The 18,102-nt window shown below is 40.4% G+C and overlaps 2 protein-coding genes across 4 annotated transcripts in view; one reads left to right on the forward strand and one right to left on the reverse strand.

Annotated features, from left to right (window-relative positions):
* LOC126778942 (fatty acyl-CoA reductase wat-like) overlaps positions 1-18,102 on the reverse strand; it is a 280,657-nt gene that overhangs the window by 60,344 nt on the left and 202,211 nt on the right. The gene's annotated exons all lie outside the window — the stretch shown is intronic.
* LOC126778769 (neurofibromin-like) overlaps positions 1-18,102 on the forward strand; it is a 76,559-nt gene that overhangs the window by 39,228 nt on the left and 19,229 nt on the right. For all 3 annotated transcript variants that reach the window (XM_050502402.1, XM_050502400.1, XM_050502401.1), the window contains exons 42-50: positions 49-125; positions 793-995; positions 2,167-2,270; positions 3,841-3,927; positions 4,406-4,577; positions 5,607-5,745; positions 15,628-15,846; positions 16,978-17,057; positions 17,403-17,536. In XM_050502402.1, coding sequence (XP_050358359.1) covers positions 49-125; positions 793-995; positions 2,167-2,270; positions 3,841-3,927; positions 4,406-4,577; positions 5,607-5,745; positions 15,628-15,846; positions 16,978-17,057; positions 17,403-17,536 — 1,215 coding nt within the window. The remainder of the gene's footprint in view (positions 1-48; positions 126-792; positions 996-2,166; positions 2,271-3,840; positions 3,928-4,405; positions 4,578-5,606; positions 5,746-15,627; positions 15,847-16,977; positions 17,058-17,402; positions 17,537-18,102) is intronic.

Here is an 18,102-nt window from a genome sequence, read left to right on the forward strand (position 1 = left end):
TTAATTATAATTTTAACGTAACCCTAACGGTTTTATTTATATTTTCAGGGTTTCCGAGTATTGACCATTGAGCTGAAACATTTGTGCCTAGAATACATGACGCCTTGGTTGGCTAACTTAGCCAGGTAAGTTAATTATCACTTTCACTCGCACCTCACTATATATTTCACACTTTACTTTATATTAATATAATACTCGTTACGTAGCTTTACAAACGTCGTCTCTTTTCGTTTTTTTTTTTTTTTTTTTGATATATAATTATTGTGACTTATTAGTCAAGCACTCAAATACTTTTATAGAAATGTAATCGGCGCAAGAACTCTATACATGCAGTGTTTGCTTTCAAATGGGTGTACAACAAATGTTCCTAGTTTTAGTACAAAATTTATTAAGATATAATGTATGTAACGTCCGCTAGCAAACCTTTAATAAATAAATAAATAATTACACCCAGACTCAGGACAAACATACATGTTCATGCACACAAATGTCTGTACTGGGTGGGAATCGAACCCACAACCTTCGGCGTGAAAGGCAAGTATCTACCAACCAAAACCAAAATTGGATATATAAGAATGATTTTTTATAACGTAAACATGTTATAAAAAAACACTCTTATTCAATCAACCAATCAACAGCCAGTCATCGTCCACTGCTGAACATAGGCCTCTCCCAAGGTGCGCCAAAGCTCCCGGTCTAGTCTACTTACTAAAATGTATTTATTAATAACACTTAAGTCCGTCAATAACACCCAAAAGGTAGGAAATTACTCAGTCATGTATTTATTTTTAGATTTTGCAAGCCGTCCGATAACCCATGGCATCAAAAGCGAGTAGACCATTACATACAAATTTTAGAAAAACTGATCACTCTAACCATTGAGGAGACAGAAATGTACCCCTCGGTGCAGGCTAAGATCTGGGTCTCCATCGGCCAGGTGCCCGAACTGATCGATACGGTGCTGGACAGCTTCATACAGCAAAGCGTCAACTCTGGTGTGTATAACGAACGAGCTGATAGTTAAATGGTGTAAAAGCCAAGTTTACCAAAGTTGGATTAGACCGACGAAAAGTCCAAAATTACTAATATCGATTTTTAATTAAAAGCAACTTCGCCGACATTCAAAACGTCATTTTAAATCTCTATAATGAATGTCATAGATAATTCAAGAGCTTGACCAATGATATCGCGTTAAGTACCGAGATGACCCAGTGGTAAGAACGCGTGAATCTTAACCGATGATCATGGGTTCAAATCCGGACAAGCACCACTGAATTTCCATGTGCTTAATTTGTGATTATAATTCATCTTGTGCTTTACGGTGAAGGATAACATCGTGAGGAAACCTGCATGTGTCCAATTTCACTGAAATTCTGCCACATGTGTATTCCACCATCCCGCATTGGAGCAGCGTGGTGGAATAAGCTCCAAACCTTCTCCTCAAAAAGAGGAGAGGAGGCCTTTAGCCCAGCAGTGGGACATTCACAGGCTGTTACGGTACGGTTATGGCGTCAATTCAAGGTTAAACTTGTTTATTTGTCTTTACTCCTTCTGTGGTTTGGATAGACTATAGACTCGAATAACTCTAATAACAGTCGATTATTTCGAGATATCTAAATTATTCATTTTATTGTAATTAACGCTGCATACATTTTTAATTTTTAATATATTTTAAAATATTTCACAGTGGTTGATGAACCACTGTGAAATATAATAATAAAATATATTATTACTGGACATAGAATGTCTATCTTTTTTTAAAATTAAAAATAACATTCAAACAGTATTAATTACTCTGTGTTTATTTATATATATAACCGCATTGGTCTATGAACTAGCTTTTTAAAAAGCTTTAGAGCTGTAAATGCTGGGTTCAAACCCCGGTATGACCAATAAAATTAATTTGGTTATTAAGAAGTTCTCAAGTTACGCGTGTGCGCAGCTAGCGCACGTGACCTCGGCTTCCCGGATGTCGTCGAGAGTAGTGTGTGCGCAGAAACGTGCACTAATAATATTGTTAATATTGTTAGTCTCTGATAGTATGACCGCTGTAACGTAAATCCGTCATCACAACAATGTTGGCAATATTCAAAGCTTTTTCTGTACCTTCTAGTACCTTCTGAGGAGTTTGTCTACGAGTTCACAAATAATCAAAGGTGTTTTTAGGTCTCGGATCTCCAGTGGTCGAGATAATGGCGGATACGGTGGTGGCCTTGGCCTCCGCGAACGTTCAGCTCGTATCTAAGAAAGTTATCGTCAGAATGTGTAATGTGAGTCATTATTTTAACTATTTGAAAATAGAATACATATTTGTTTTCTTTATTTTTTTTTAATTTATTTAATTTTTTAAACATTTTTTATACTATAATAGTTTTTTCGTAATTACAACCCGCATGAGATAACTCGCGAGTTCGCTCGGATGACATGCGTACTGTTACACCCCTACTTTACATGGGATAAAACTGAGACTAACATTGCAAAGCAAGAATAAGCTCCAAACCTTCTCCTCAAATAGGAGAGAAGACCTTAGCCCAGCAGTGGGACATTTATAGGCTGTTTCTGTAACTTTGCAAAGGCTCAGCAGGAGTCAGTCTCTTCCCAAACACGCTTGCGACGGTTGCCTAAAGATTTAAAGGTTTTAAGGTGAGGGAGTTAACAATCGAGGGTCCCCGAGGCGGTAAATTGCGATTGTTCATATTTATGCCATTGATCAAATGAAATAATGATCCTTTTACTATAGAAAGTACAGCATGTATGTATTATATATTAATATATTTGATCGCACAACACGAAGTATATAATCTTGCTGAAGACAGGCTTAAAACAAATTCTCTACCCGACAACATGGCTTGGCCAAGGTGTAGGGAGTTTGTACTTGTGTATAAATTTTTTTTTATATAAAACACAGATTATTCAAATACATACGAAAATATATAAATATAAATGTATTATGTATGTAATATAAAGTGAAATATAAACTGTTATGACTGCATAGAGTCAACTCTTGCAGGGCTATGCCTACGGTCTTACAACAAGATCACAGAAAACTATCAAATTTTATCTGTTGCCAAATTAAAAATAATACTTTAACTTAAATAACGCTGTCTTTAATGAATAAAGGGATTCGATTTTGATTTATTCAATAGCATAAACATTAACTATATAATTATAAGCCGCGCTCTATGAGAATGGGATGGACCTTTGTCAAACTCTAACCAAAATGACAGCGAAGGAGCAAGAAGGGGTATTGATAACCATGTATATATTGGTCTATATGTATGTTGAACTGCCAGAATAATTTCGCGTGATTGACTCTGACCCATTATATCAAATTACTAAAATAATCGTACTATTATTATAAATCTCCTGAGCAAAAATCCATACTAATAAACAAGTATCAACGTCTCGCGAGCATCGACGCGAGTTTGCCGATGTCTGACGTCACCGCTGGCGGTGGAGACGTATTCTATTTCCAAAAAGTCGGATCCCATTCTGATCGCGCGCGGATTATGCAATTGACCATCTCTGCGACCCTTGACATGTACGAACACCTATCATCCTGCAGGCTCTGTCCAAACCCAGTGAGTTTTTTTTTTTTATTTTTTTTAATACTTTTATTTTTTTATTGTTTTTTTGACAATTTTATTTTTTTTATTTTCTTACAACGTACAAACACATCAATTCAGTACAAGACCTAGTTGAAACGTTTTTGCGTCAGAAACGTTACATATACGTTGCACTAAAAAAATTCTCTTATAATTTTCATTTAGCACACATTGCTTCAATAAATGCACGATTAAATTCGAATAATTTCAAGTTTCTAATAATATTTTTTAATAGGTTATAGTTAAGACTTGCCAATCGTCGACGGCGAAGCTGAAACAACATATAATGTGTGATGATATTGCCATCCTCGCTAGATTCTTGGTAAGTCCAATCCTAGACCAGAACCAAATTTTGCGTCCACCTTCAACCAAAAGACGTCTTGATTAAGTAACCAGTGTCCGCCCAGTGGTCGAAATACGACCATAGACATTTTTCAAAGTTTGAGGAGAAATCTATGAAAATGTATTATTCGAATATTTTTACTGATAACACTAAAACTTGTCAACAAAATCGTTGACTAACAAAGGAGAAAAAGCTATTGAACTGGTCTTTGCATGTTTATATGTAGATAATATATTCTGTTTATTTTTTATTTATCAAGACAAACTCGGGTAAAGTCCATTTTTGTTTCTTGTCTATAAAAAAAAAACATTCGTGTCATATTTTTTTATTAAATAACAGATTAAAAACGAATGTTACCAAAATATATATGATTCAAGTATTTGATTGTCATTTTACAATATACAATTGAATAAAAAGCCGAGCCTGGTGATGTGAAGTGGTTTGTGTTGCCGCCCAGCTGATGCTGTCCTTCAACAACTGCCTGGACGTGGCGAGCCACCTGCCGGACCTGTTCCACACGGTGACGTTCCTCGTGTGCTCGGGCACCGTGTCCATGCGCGCCGCCACGCACGGGCTCGTCATCAACATCATACACTCGCTCTGCACCTGCAACTCGCCCAGCTTCTCGGGTGAGTGCCGAAATAAACACCGCAAATCTTAGAAGAACCGGCGAAAGAATCTAAGTTCTCTAAGCTAAGACTTTTTTGTCATATTTTACAGTTATAGGTATTATACAATAGCAGAATTATATTTTTCATTTGCAATGGTCTGAAGGCGATCGTTTCAGTGTCAAAGCGTGCAATAATCTAAAAAGTCATCGGTTTTGTAATATCCTTTAGCAGACAAACTATTTAACGATTATTTTAGATTTTACAGTTAAATATTTTTGAAATGACGTAACTAATAACACAATATTATATCAATCAATCAATCAACAGCCAATCGTTGTCCACTGCTGAACATAGGCCTCTCCCAAGGTGCGCCAAAGCTCCCTGTCCTCCGCCTTCCGCATCCAGTTGGTGCCCGCCACCTTCTTAAGGTCGTCGGTCCACCTGGCTGGAGGGCGCCCTACGCTGCGCTTGCCGATTCGCGGTCTCCACTCTAGGACTCGTCTGCTCCAACGGCCATCGGTCCTACGACATACGTGACCAGCCCACTGCCACTTCAGCCTGCTAATTTTGCAAGCTATGTCGGTGACTCCGGTTCTTTTCCAGATAATCTCATTTCTGATCTTATCCTTCAAAGATACTCCGAGCATAGCTCGCTCCATAGCACGCTGAGCGACTTTGAATTTGTGGACTAGTCCCGCAGTTAGTGTCCACGTTTCGGCACCGTATGTCATGGCAGGTAAGACGCATGGTTGAAGACTTTCGTCTTCAAACATTGCGGTATAGACGACTTGAGGACTTGACGAAGGTTGCATTTGGCATTTGGCAGCATTTGGCAATATTATATAATAATAAGAAAATCAAAGCTTTGTTGTAGCCTGTGGTAAGTTGTAAACCCGCTGTGCTTGAACAACAAGAGATTCCAAGGTCAAGGTTCTATTAGTTCGAGAATGTTCGACATCAGAGTCAATCGTGGAACTTTCTCGAAATTTATCATTTATGATTCGTGCATTAAAAGTATTTATGTATTGTGAAATGTTTATTTCACAGAGGAGACGCGGCGAGTCTTAATGTTATCATTGGACGAGTTCGCTTTGCCGAAATTCTACCAAATGTTCGGTATATCTAAAGTGAAGTCAGCTGCCGTGACCGCGTTCAGAAGTCCCTACAACAGACACACTGCAGAATGGTAAACAACTGACTTATACTAACAACTTTTTATTTAAAACATCTATAGGCGATTTGAAAGCGAGATATACTACGAATAACGCTCACTTATGCTGTCAAGCGCTTCATCAGCTGATGCTCTCATTTATTTATTTATTAAGGATCTCCAACAAAGGATACACTCACGTGTACAATACATCGTGGAATAGTGTTTTAAAATTTGTGCTTCTTCAATTATAGGAGACCACATGAAGCACATAATACAATGACTAAACACAATTAAAAAAATGACAAGAAAGTTATGAAATGGCCTAGTGGTTAGAACACGTGAATCTTACCGATGATCGTGGGTTCAAACCCGGGCAAGCACCACTGAATTTTCATGTGCTTAATTTGTGATTATAATTCATCTCGCGCTTGACGGTGAAGGAAAACATCGTAAGGAAACCTGCGTGTGTCTAATTTCATTGAAATTATGTCACATGTTTTCGGGTTCCTTCAAACGAGGCGTGAAGAGGCATCTTGCGGGCCGGCAAGGCGAAGGCGGCTAGTGCAGAACGTTTTTCCCGTCTGTACTGGCCGTCGTCGCGTTTGGACTCTACTACCACTTACCATCAGGTGGAGTAGAGTCATTTGCCCTCCCGGCGAATATAAAAAAAAAAAAAAAAAATGTGTATTCTACAAACCCGAATTGGAGCAGCGTGGTGGAATAAGCTCTAAACCTTCTCCTCTAAAAGGGAGAGGAGGCCTTAGCCCAGCAGTGGGACATTAACAGGCTGTTACAGTTACTCAACAAATTAACATAGGAACTAGTTACGCAAAGCTGCTCCAGGAAGATAGCTGACGTAGATTTCCCTCGAACCAAACGATAATGTGCATTTATCGGGAATCCTAAATTGCAATTTAGAAATAAGTTTCTTTATTATAACGTTCTCACCATTATTATATTATAAAGCTTACATCGAGTAGGTTGTACATTTAATTGTAAAATTAACTTTAATTTATTAAATTAGTTTTATAATAGTTTTTGGTTCTTTTTCGGCCTTCCGACTGTAGCTAACGTAACTAGTAACGTAGAGTTAGAATACAGAGCGACGGCTGATGAAGGAACAGGGTGGCACCTTGTGATTGCGTAGCGGGTATATTATACATATACTCCGTTGTTGGATATTAAAATAATAATATGTATATTTTGTTAACGGTACTCTGTTTTTATTTATTTTTATATTTATTATATTTGTTTTATGAGTACGTTTTGTTATGTTCGTCAAGAAACGAACATTATCATTTATTATGTGCCTTGTAGAAAACACAGCATCGCATTACGAAGAAGCAGTGTCGACTCATCTTTATTGTTGTACTTACTCTCGTGTGTCTTAACCCGAATCCATAGATGTTCATCCTCTACCTTATTTGAAATATCTATGGGCATATCTCACCGCAAGGCGGGAACCGGCCTGTCAAAGTCATTGCGTGTGTTACTCGCCGCCAAGTTATGTACGATTTGAAATTTTTAATAACTTTTAAGTTATAAAATGAACGAAAACGAACCGAACGTTGTGATTACTAACGAAGACGGGTCGGACTTTACTGGTGGTAGGATGCTAACATCCGCCTGGCTTGTTACCACCGTACGCATGGTGAAAAACTCGTGAAGTGGCTTGCAGCCGCGTTTCGAGGTCAGCCAGCGTACAGCCAGAGCCCGAGCGAGTATTGCCGCGATGGGTGTTGGTCCGGTTGGAGACGGCTGTTGAACCAATGCCGGGGGAAACTGTATTGACCTGCCGGTCAGGGAGACCCGAAGAAACGGCTGTTCCGCTGGCCGCCCGTGGCATAGTACAGGGGCCCGAGCGTGCCTATCCAGCTCGTGAGGCTGCCCCACCAGGCCACGCATAATCTCGGGGTGGACCGTCGTGCCGGTTGGTGACCGGTAGGTGGGGTCCCGGCGGCCACTTCCGGGGGGGTTCGGGGGCCCTTCCGTCCGGCGGGTCAGTGTATTTTTCCTTTTGGCAACCACTTGGGGAAACACGCCTCCACACTTTGCCCATCCCTATCGTGGCAATACATCGCTCGCTTCACGTCTCTTTTCCATTTAATTTCTCCCAAATGGCGCAACAAAAAAGAAATAACGGTCGTACAGCGGTGCTCACCCCCACCATACCCTCGCTGTTTGAGGTCGAGTTCTCTAACATCCGAGGACTCCACACTAACCTCAACGCTGTCCACCACCATCTCGAGACAGCACGGCCAGCAATGTTGTTTCTCACGGAGACACAAATACTCCGTCCTGCCGATACCAGCTACCTTAATTATCCCGGCTACACGCTTGAAGAATCCTTCAAAGCGAAAGCCGGAGTATGCTTGTTCGTCAGGACGGATGTTTGCTGTCACCGACTGCGCTGCTTGGAGGACCCCTCCTTCTCCATGTTGGTGGTACGTGTGGACCTGGTTCGTCAGAGCCGAGTCTACGTGTGCCTCTACAGATCCCACAATGGTGACTTGGAGACAAGCCGACTATTTGACCATCTTAGTCGGGTGGCAGATGCTGCGCAAGAGCAATTTCCTAACGCGGAATTGGTGTTTTTGGGGGACTTTAATGCTCACCACGAATCCTGGTTGAAATCCCTCAAAACTGACCATGCTGGAAGGACTGCTCATGCTTTTGCTCTCACAAATGACTTGACCCAACTGGTTGATCAGCCCACCAGGATCCCAGACATTGATGGGCAAGCACCTTCTCTACTGGACCTTCTGCTGACTTCTCACCCGGTGGAATATCAGGTTGTGGTTCAGGCTCCTCTTGGCTCTTCGGATCACAGCCTTATTTCTACCAGAGTGCCACAGGCCAAACTGCCGCCACTAGCGGTATGCAAACGTCGCGTTTGGCACTATAAGTCGGCGGATTGGGACGGTATGCGCGATTACTATGCGTCGGTCCCTTGGAAGGAACGTTGCTTCAGTGGGAATGACCCGACAGCTAGTGCCGCTGCTGTTGCTGGCGAGATCATGCTGGGAATGGAATACTACATTCCTAGCTCAGATCTCGTCAGTAGGAGTACGCGTAACCGTTGGTTCACTCGTGAAGTTGCCGATGCTGTATCAGCTAAGCAGGCGGCATATCGCAAGTGGATCAACGGCTGCATTAGCGGGGCATCTAACATTGACTCACTGAAAGCAAACTATAATAAAAATTCCAAGTCCTGTAGAAAGGCATACACGAGAGCGGATGCACAGCGCATTGTACAGATTGGTCATGACCTTGTTTCGCATCCTAGGGGCTCCCGTAGCTTCTGGCGTCTGACCAAGTCTGTGCAAAACAATTTCTGCCAACCTTCGCTGCCACCGCTCAGAAATCCGGACGGATCGCTAGCTCACAGTCCGCAGGAGAAAGCCGACCTCCTGGCTAAACTCTTTGCCGACAACTCTGTGATCGATGATTGTAGTGCGCAGCCACCAACAATACCTTCATGTGGCCACACGATGCCTGACATCAAAATCAGGCAACGTGATGTGCGTGCGGAGCTGCAATCACTCGATATACGGAAAGCTAGCGGTCCCGATGGAATACCAGCCATTGTGCTGAAGAAGTGCGCAGCGGAGCTGTCTCCTGTGTTAACGCACCTGTTCCAACTTTCTCTCTCTTCGGGATGTGTGCCGGAGGCTTGGAGAAGAGCTAATGTGCAAGCGGTTCCCAAAAAAGGGGATCGGTCTGACCCGGCAAATTATCGGCCAATAGCTATCACCTCAGTACTTTGTAAGGTGATGGAACGGATTTTAAACAACCAACTGATCCATTACCTAGAAGATCACTGTCTAATTAATGATCGTCAGTACGGTTTTCGACCAAAACGGTCCACAGGTGATCTTCTAGCGTACGTAACACACCTCTGGGGTGAAGCTATCGACAAGCATGGAGAATCGTTGGCTGTCAGCCTCGATATCTCCAAGGCTTTCGACAGGGTCTGGCACAGAAGTCTTCTCTCCAAGCTACCGGCATATGGTCTGCCTGCTCAGCTATGCACCTGGATTGCCAGCTTCCTACACAAGCGTAGCCTTCGTGTTTTAGTAGATGGTTGCGCTTCACAATTCTATGTAGTGAATGCTGGGGTCCCCCAGGGATCTGTGCTATCTCCCACACTCTTTCTTTTGCATATCAATGATATGCTCTCCCTTGGGAACATACATTGCTATGCAGATGATAGTACAGTGCATGGTGGATACCACGGACGCGCAGTGGCTGGGCGGGCGGAAACTGAGGAGAGGCGGGAGAATCTTGTCATTGAACTCGATAGGACGTTAGATCTCATCGCCAAATGGGGCTCTGATAATCTTGTTGAGTTTAATGCCAAGAAAACACAGGTATGCGCTCTCACGGCGAAAAAGTCAACATTTTCCCCTCTTCCCTCCCTCTGTGGTACTCCGCTGGTGATGCAAAGCAAAATCGCCATGCTGGGGATTGACGTTCGCTGCGACCTTAGTCCAAGGGATTACATCGAGGCTGTTATAAAAACAGCTTCACGGAAACTCGGAGTTCTGAACAAGGTGCGGCGCTTTTTCACGCCACAACAACTGTGCCTGCTGTACAAAACACAGGTACGGTCTTGCGTGGAATATTGCTCGCACCTTTGGGATGGCTCCGCTAAGTACCTACTTGAGGCCTTGGACCGGTTGCAGCGACGTGCCGTACGCATTATTGGCGACGTAAAGGTCACAAACACCCTTGAACCTTTACAATTGCGTCGTGAGATAGCAGCACTGAGCGCTTTCTATCGACTGTATCACGGCGAGTGCTCTGAGGAATTATTCTCTCTAATTCCTGCTTCCCCCTTCCTTCTTAAGTCCACGCGGGCTGGTTCTCGATGTCACCGCCTAACTGTGACATCAATTCCATCGCGAACAAAGAAATTTGGCAACTCCTTTCTTTGTCGCACTTCCAAAAAATGGAATTCCTTACCAGCTCACGTATTCCCCTCCTCTTACAACCCGGGTTCCTTCAAACGAGGCGTGAAGAGGCATCTTGCGGGCCGGCAAGGCGAAGGCGGCTAGTGCAGAACGTTTTCCCCGTCTGTACTGGCCGTCGTCGCGTTTGGACTCTACTACCACTTACCATCAGGTGGAGTAGAGTCATTTGCCCTCCCGGCGATATAAAAAAAAAAAAAAAAAACTCAGATTCGTCTGCAAGTTCTTCTCTGACGGAGAGTGAAAGGCCCTCTTTCAAAAGAAGAGATTCTAAAGAGGACCCTCGCTTGAAGGCGCTTATCAATCAGGTAGGATTTTTATCTAACATCTATATTCTCAAGTTCAATAAGTCTCGGCGGATCTCATAATAACCAATCAAAACAATCACAAGTGTCAAATAATCAGTGTTCAAACGAGTCATTTTTAATTCTTCCTCAGGCTACGGACACATTTCTTAATTTAGGCCAGGTAGCGATTGATATTGATGCAACGAAGTTAATAAAACCAGCTCTTCCGGAGAGCGTTGACAAAATAAAGCTACTACAAAATTTTGGCTTACCAACCTGGTGTAATGTTAGATACTCTAAGTCATTACAATCTTTTGCTGCCACACCTGGCTTTACTAGCTTAGCAATAAATGATTAATTGTGCCACCTCAGTAAAACAAAGGATTATTTAGTAGGCACTGAGAATGTTATGGCTGCCTTATCAAATGCAATGTTTGAGAGTAATGATTTACTTCGTAGTGGTTTGTAGTCAGTAGTTGACTGGGCTTTTAAATCCCCGGAAGAATTAAAAGCATCAACCCTTTTAGAGAAGATTGTCTCTGCAGTTGGTAAAGGAACATCATTTTTTAAAAACTCTGAGGACATATTACAAATTGTATGTGGTAAGCGGGCTGAGTGTATAGAAACTAGAAGGGAGAAGCTAATTAAAGAGGTACCTAACAAGTGCATACAGCTTGCACTTAGAAATATTCCTCCTTCAGAAACTTGTTTATTTGATCAAGTTAGATTAAATACTTTAATTCAGAATTTTAGTGGCCCGCAGCAATGGTTAAATTGGTGTTAACAGAAAAAAATTCAACAACAACATTTAAGAGAAAAAACCCTTCTCACTCAGCCCCAAACTCCTAGCTCATTTTCTGGCTCTGTCCCAAAGAAACCTAGATATGAGGCTGCTCGGAGGAATCTTAATTTTCAAGGTAATGAGTATAAGACCAGAGGCAAAGGTAAAGGTAGAGGTAAAAAATCCTCCTTTCGTACCTTTGATCAAGCGAGACAGTGACGCCAAGCAGGGGTTCCGAGGGGGGCAATTAAGAGATTTCAGGAAAAAGTGGGAGGAGCTCGGAGCAACATCTTTTATTCTGAAAGTAATATCGGGGTCTCGGATACCCTTTGTTCAAAGACCTCCCTTAGTATACCCTACAACAGTAGTATGCTACAAAACCGTCTGTACAAATGACTTTACAAATCGAGGAGTTAAAGAGTCTTGGAATTTTAGAAAGACCAGTTTCTTTGACTCCCGGTTTCTTCTCCCGGGTATTTCTAGTAAAGAAAAGCGATGGTGGCTTCAGACCCATCTTCGACCTACGCCAGCTAAACAGATTTGTGAAAACAAAACATTTTCAATTTATCAGCCATGCCACCATACCAGAATTCCTTCAACCAGGCGATTGGTTGGTAAAAGCCGACATATCACAGGCTTACTTCCATCTACCTATTACTGCCTCCCACAGACCATTTCTGCGCCTGTTTTACAAACAGGAAATGCTTCAAATGACCTCACTACCATTCGGCCTAGCATCAGCACCCCGGCTTTTCTCAGCAGTCACTTGCTGGGTCGCGGAGGCTCTACGCAAGAGAGGGATGCGAGTTGTGGTGTACCTAGACGATTTTCTCTTGGTACACCAGGACCCTTCCAAGTTGGCATCACAGACCGCGGAGGTTGTGGAGCTTTTGGAGTCCCTAGGATGGAAAATCAATTACACGAAGTCAACGTTGACTCCAGTGAGGTCCCTGGACATTCTAGGCATAAATTGGGATACAGAGCGGAATATCATGTCTCTTCCGACCAAGAAGCAGACATCAATTTCTACTACCTTAACAAACCTGTTAACCAAGAAAGCTTGCAATCTACGGCAACTACAATGCCTGCTAGTGCAGTTAAACTTTGCATGCTTCGTGATATCGAGGGGGAGACTTCACAGTCGGCACCTACAGATCTTTTTAAGACAATTCCCTCGCAATCTGCCAAAAACAAAGTTAATCTTCCCGCGGAGGGCGATGACGGATTTACAGTGGTGGCTCGGAGCCGTTTATCTAACAACCCCCATTCACTCGATATCCGTATCGCATTTTTTGACTACCGACGCTTCAGACATCGGTTGGGGTGCGGTCCTGAACAGGATGACAATGTCAGGTTTCTGGGTACCTCAGCTGTGGCTGGTTATTTTCTCCCCCAAATCTAATACCAAGGGTACTTTCTCATCTGAACAGGGCGAGAGGCACCTACCTACTAGTAGCCCCGGATTGGGACCAACCCTTTTGGAAGGCAGATCTTCAGGCACGAGCTCTGGACGAGCCCATGACAGTGCCCAACTTACACAAGGTTTTGGTGGACCTGACAACAGGGCGTCCACCTCCACAGATAGACCAGCTAGTTCTGAAGGTTTGGAAAATTGGGGATGGGCGGACAAGATAGCCACATGGTCTCAGGCCGAAAAAGACCTCATTAAAAGGAGTTGGCGTCGATCTACTCTTGACACATATGAACCAGCTATTAAGAGATGGTTAGCTTGGTGTAATGCTAGTAGATTAGACCCCAAATAACCCAGACCAGAAGACGTAGCTCAATTTCTTGCAGATACTTTTTTAAAGGAAGGTTTAGCATATAGTACTATGTTGGTTCATAAATCAGCAGTGGCAACATTTTGTGGGCAAAGTTGTACTATATCTTCTGACTTTATGGTGAAATAAGTTTTGAAGGCCATCAACAATTCTAAACCACCATCATTTAAACCACCAATTTGGGATGCTAGACAAGTGATAGAATGGCTTAAAAATAACCCCAAGGCTGACTCATTATTCGATATTGCAAGAAAAACTGCAACAATTTTACTTTTAACATCAGGGCGCAGATTACATGATTTGACATTATTAAGATTATCTAAACATCACTTCATCGACAAGGGGCAAGAGATTTGTTTTTGGCCTGTATTCGGAGCTAAAACTGATAATGGATCCAGACGCCAGTCTGGTTGGAGACTTCTACCTAATCAGGAAATTAATTTATGCCCAGTTCGATGGATACGTCTTTTAATTCAAGCAACTGAAAGTAGACGGACAGAAGATATAGATCATCTGTTTATCACAATAAGAGGTATTCCAAAATCAGCTTCTGGGACTGTGATAGGAGGATGGGTGCGTTCTGTTCTAAAGGATACAGGAATTGATGCCTCACCAGGTTCATGTCGATCAGCAATAGCTTCTCTAGCTTGGCTAGAAAATAGACCTGTAGAAGAAATTTTAGAAAGAGGTAACTGGAAAGCTATTGATACCCTAAGAAAGCATTATTGCCGAGAGATTGATACACAGGAACGCGAATTTGACTATAATTTATTTGATTACTTTAAAATAATTTAATGTGATGACTTCATTGTGATTATATTGATCTCATAAATACTATATATTAAGAGAATAGGATTAGTTTGTTAATAATTAATATTTATAATTATTTTCAATTATTTAAGAGTTTATTAAGTTTTTTGTTATTTTGTTTATATTGTGCCTCGGGGGCGTATTGTAAGGACGGGACTAGGTAAATAAAGTGAATGTTTATGGTTTGAAGATAAATTTATTACTGCCCCTCAATACCATGTGTCATCTGCTTATATACTACACTACACTAATATGTTATAATTTATACTTCTGTTTTTTATTTCTAATTGCAGTATAATACTCATTTATTTTATTATTTTCTGTTGCATTTTATTAAACCCATTCGGGTTTAAATATAGTGTATAAAATATTTTCTTTTATATATCTCAAATTGCAGAATAATAGGTATATAAATAAAAACTTTTATGTTTGGTCAATTTAATGTCAATTGCAGGAGAATGGCAATTAATTATTCATTTTTATAATAGAAGTTATTTTTACAGAATAAAGAATTTTAGATTAATCTTAAGTTTTTTAAATTTTTTATTCTTAGGTCTATGGTTTAAACATATTAGTAATTTAATGTTTAAAGTCTAATTCAACATTGCGTGTGTGTTATTTGTCACCAGCAGATATCAAACACGTCGTCTTCATAATGCGATGCTGTGTTTTCTACAAGGCACATAATATAAACGTTTTACATAACAATAAAACGGTTATTATGTGCCGAAAGAAAACACAGCATCGCAGGAATGTTTTTCCTGGTGAATACTCCAATGACTTTGACAGGCCGGTTCACGCCTTGCGGTGAGATATGACCATAGATATTTCAAATAAGGTAGAGGATGAACATCTATGGATTCGGGTCGAGACACACGAGAGTAAGTACAACAATAAAGGTGAGTCGACACTGCTTCTTCAAAATGCGATGCTGTGTTTTCTTTCGGCACATAATAACCGTTTTATTGTTATGTAAAACGTTTATATTAAGATAATTTGTGTTAAATAAATTTAAATCAATAAATTAAATTACGATATTAAAAAAATATTGTTTTGCTAATGGTACTAAAATTGTTTTTAATTTTCATTTCCATTTTTTTATTACTTGTCTTCATACAGTTACTCTAGTATTCGACATTCGTAGCCTTCTGATCCTTAAGTACGAGTAACGAGTAATATGAGTAACGCCTCAAATACCACCAATACCACCGATCGTACAATCGTAAGGGATAATTGAATATAGCAATCGTTAATCGTATAATTAATATTTTATTTAAACAAATCAGGTACTCGGAGCATTCGTACACTTGCTCGGAATTGAGTTGTGGAGCGCCTTCAGCATCCGGAGGTCTAGTGGGTGCCCTCACAGGGGCTCAGCCGGGCGGCTCGCAGTCTGACCGCGAATGTCTTCCACTACAGTCGTTGGAGATCATCGCAGACGCGTTGCTCGAGGTCATGGAGACGTGTATGAAGGATATACCGAACTGTGACTGGTTGAACACGTGGTGAGTGGAATATGTATATATCTTAGTTAACAGTAACTAATTATAATAATATTCTGGGACATTATTCACACACGGCCATCTGATCCCAAACTAAGCAGAGCTCTCGTACTATGGTAACCATACAACTGATATACTACATATATACTTTTCTTTTGTAAATACATTCTTATATAGATAATTACACCCATACCCTTAAAAAATTCAAACTGCAAGTAAAAGAAATATTATACTCTGAAGAGCCTTAATTTACTCATGCATTTTTAATTAATTAATTATAATTTGATTATTTATTATTAAATTATGTTTTCTTGATTTAAAAATTAAATTTATATTAAATTAAATTATATAAATAAATTATATAATTTCATGCACCTATTAAATATAAAAAATGTCTTGTTTTGTAATTACTTATGATTAATTTATAAATGGAAACTGTTTTGGTTTAAGAATTGTTTTATATTTTTTATTTTATTGTAATTATTTCACTGTTTGTTTCCTGTACACTAAATAAATAAATAAATAAATACTCAGGACAAACAGACATGTTCATGCACACAAATATCTTTCCTGGGTGGGAATCGAACCCACAACCTTAGCGTGAAAGGCAAGTATCGACCAACCACGCCAACCACGCCTTCCTCTTCAACAACTTTATGATTTAATTAAAAATACATCATTGAGCTGATCATTCCTTCTTAATGTAATATCTAATAGTGTTTCGGCAGAGTAAGCCGTGACGGCTACCGGCACGATGCCGTCATATCTTTGCCATCGCTTTCTACATGCACCCACGTGTGGAGCGTATACTCTATAATTCGCTGCCATATATTATTATAATAATAATAAGCAAAATATATTTATGAAAAAAACGAAACTATTATATGTTTTTATTTATTTTATGCCATAATGATTCATCGACTCTCTTTAATTATCAATAATTTTAATGACCATCGGTTTATATGTTACAAATCTACCGGTCGTTCCGTTCCACGCAATTACAATAGCCGTGATTACGAGCTTACTTAAATATAGTAGAAACTACATGTAAAAACGCATTGTCATGTTTCTTTTTTTGAAAAATTGCGCGTAGGTATGAAACGGTCAAGATTTTGATGAACACTTTGCTTGCAGGACATCTTTAGTGAAGAACTTTGCGTTTTGCTACAACCCGGCGCTTCAGCCGCGTGCGTTGATCGTGTTCGGATGTATCAGTAAGTCTAGAAAAGTAATCTATGATCTATACACAGGGGGAGCAAAAAGATATTTTATTTTATCTTATAACTTAATATTATTTATGATTGGAGATGTTATGTCTCTAGTGTATTTAAATCACTGGACACTCAGCTTTTAAACACCGAAACACAACAAAGTATTGCTGTTTGAAGGTAGTATATGTGATGAGTGGGTGGTATCTGCCCCTACCGGCTTGCACAAAGCCACCACCACAAAGTGAACCATGTACCAGCTACTGCTGAATGAGAAAAAAAATGTGTATTCACAATTAGAATCAGTAAAGTATATCTTTGCTAGTTTGCTGATTCCTTCCGATGTTACAGGTAAGCACGTAACAAATGACGATATGAAGCAACTCCTGCGCATGCTCGCGAAGGCATTGGAGTCGTTCAACGATGTGGCGCTGCTGGAGGCCATCATCATGTGCCTGACGAGACTGCAGCCACTGTTACACCCAGTAAGATATTTGTGGATAGTTAATAGTATGGATAGACTCGTAGTTAATCTAGCGAAGTCTTAAACTATATTTAAAGTTCATGGTTGATGGATTTGGATAAGTGCGTTTCTTATGGTTTGCATCAGTATGTCAGGTTTCATGGATACGCTCAAGATCATATAAAAAAGTTTGGTTACCTATTAACCGCCTATGAGTAATCAAACACCACTTGAAATAAAGAACTGTATTGAAAAACAATAAAATTATATAACAAAACATTTTATAATTCTGACTGAGGATTTATCCAGCGCGTTTTACTACTAGTGCCATCTACCGACATACATGTAATTAATAATAATAATTATTATTAATAAGCCAGTGTAATTACAGGCACAAGGGACATAAAATCTTAGTTCCCAAGATTGGTGGCGCATTGGCTATAAGCGATGGTTGACATTTCTTACAATGCCAATGTCTAAGGGCGTTTGGTGACCACTTACCATCAGGTGGCCCATATGCTCGTCCACCTTCCTATTCTATAAAAAAATAAAAATACATCGTAACTACGTATATTAATCGAAAAAAGT

This window comes from Nymphalis io, chromosome 27, assembly GCF_905147045.1.
Source record: "Nymphalis io chromosome 27, ilAglIoxx1.1, whole genome shotgun sequence".
NCBI classification, from domain to species: domain Eukaryota; kingdom Metazoa; phylum Arthropoda; class Insecta; order Lepidoptera; family Nymphalidae; genus Nymphalis; species Nymphalis io.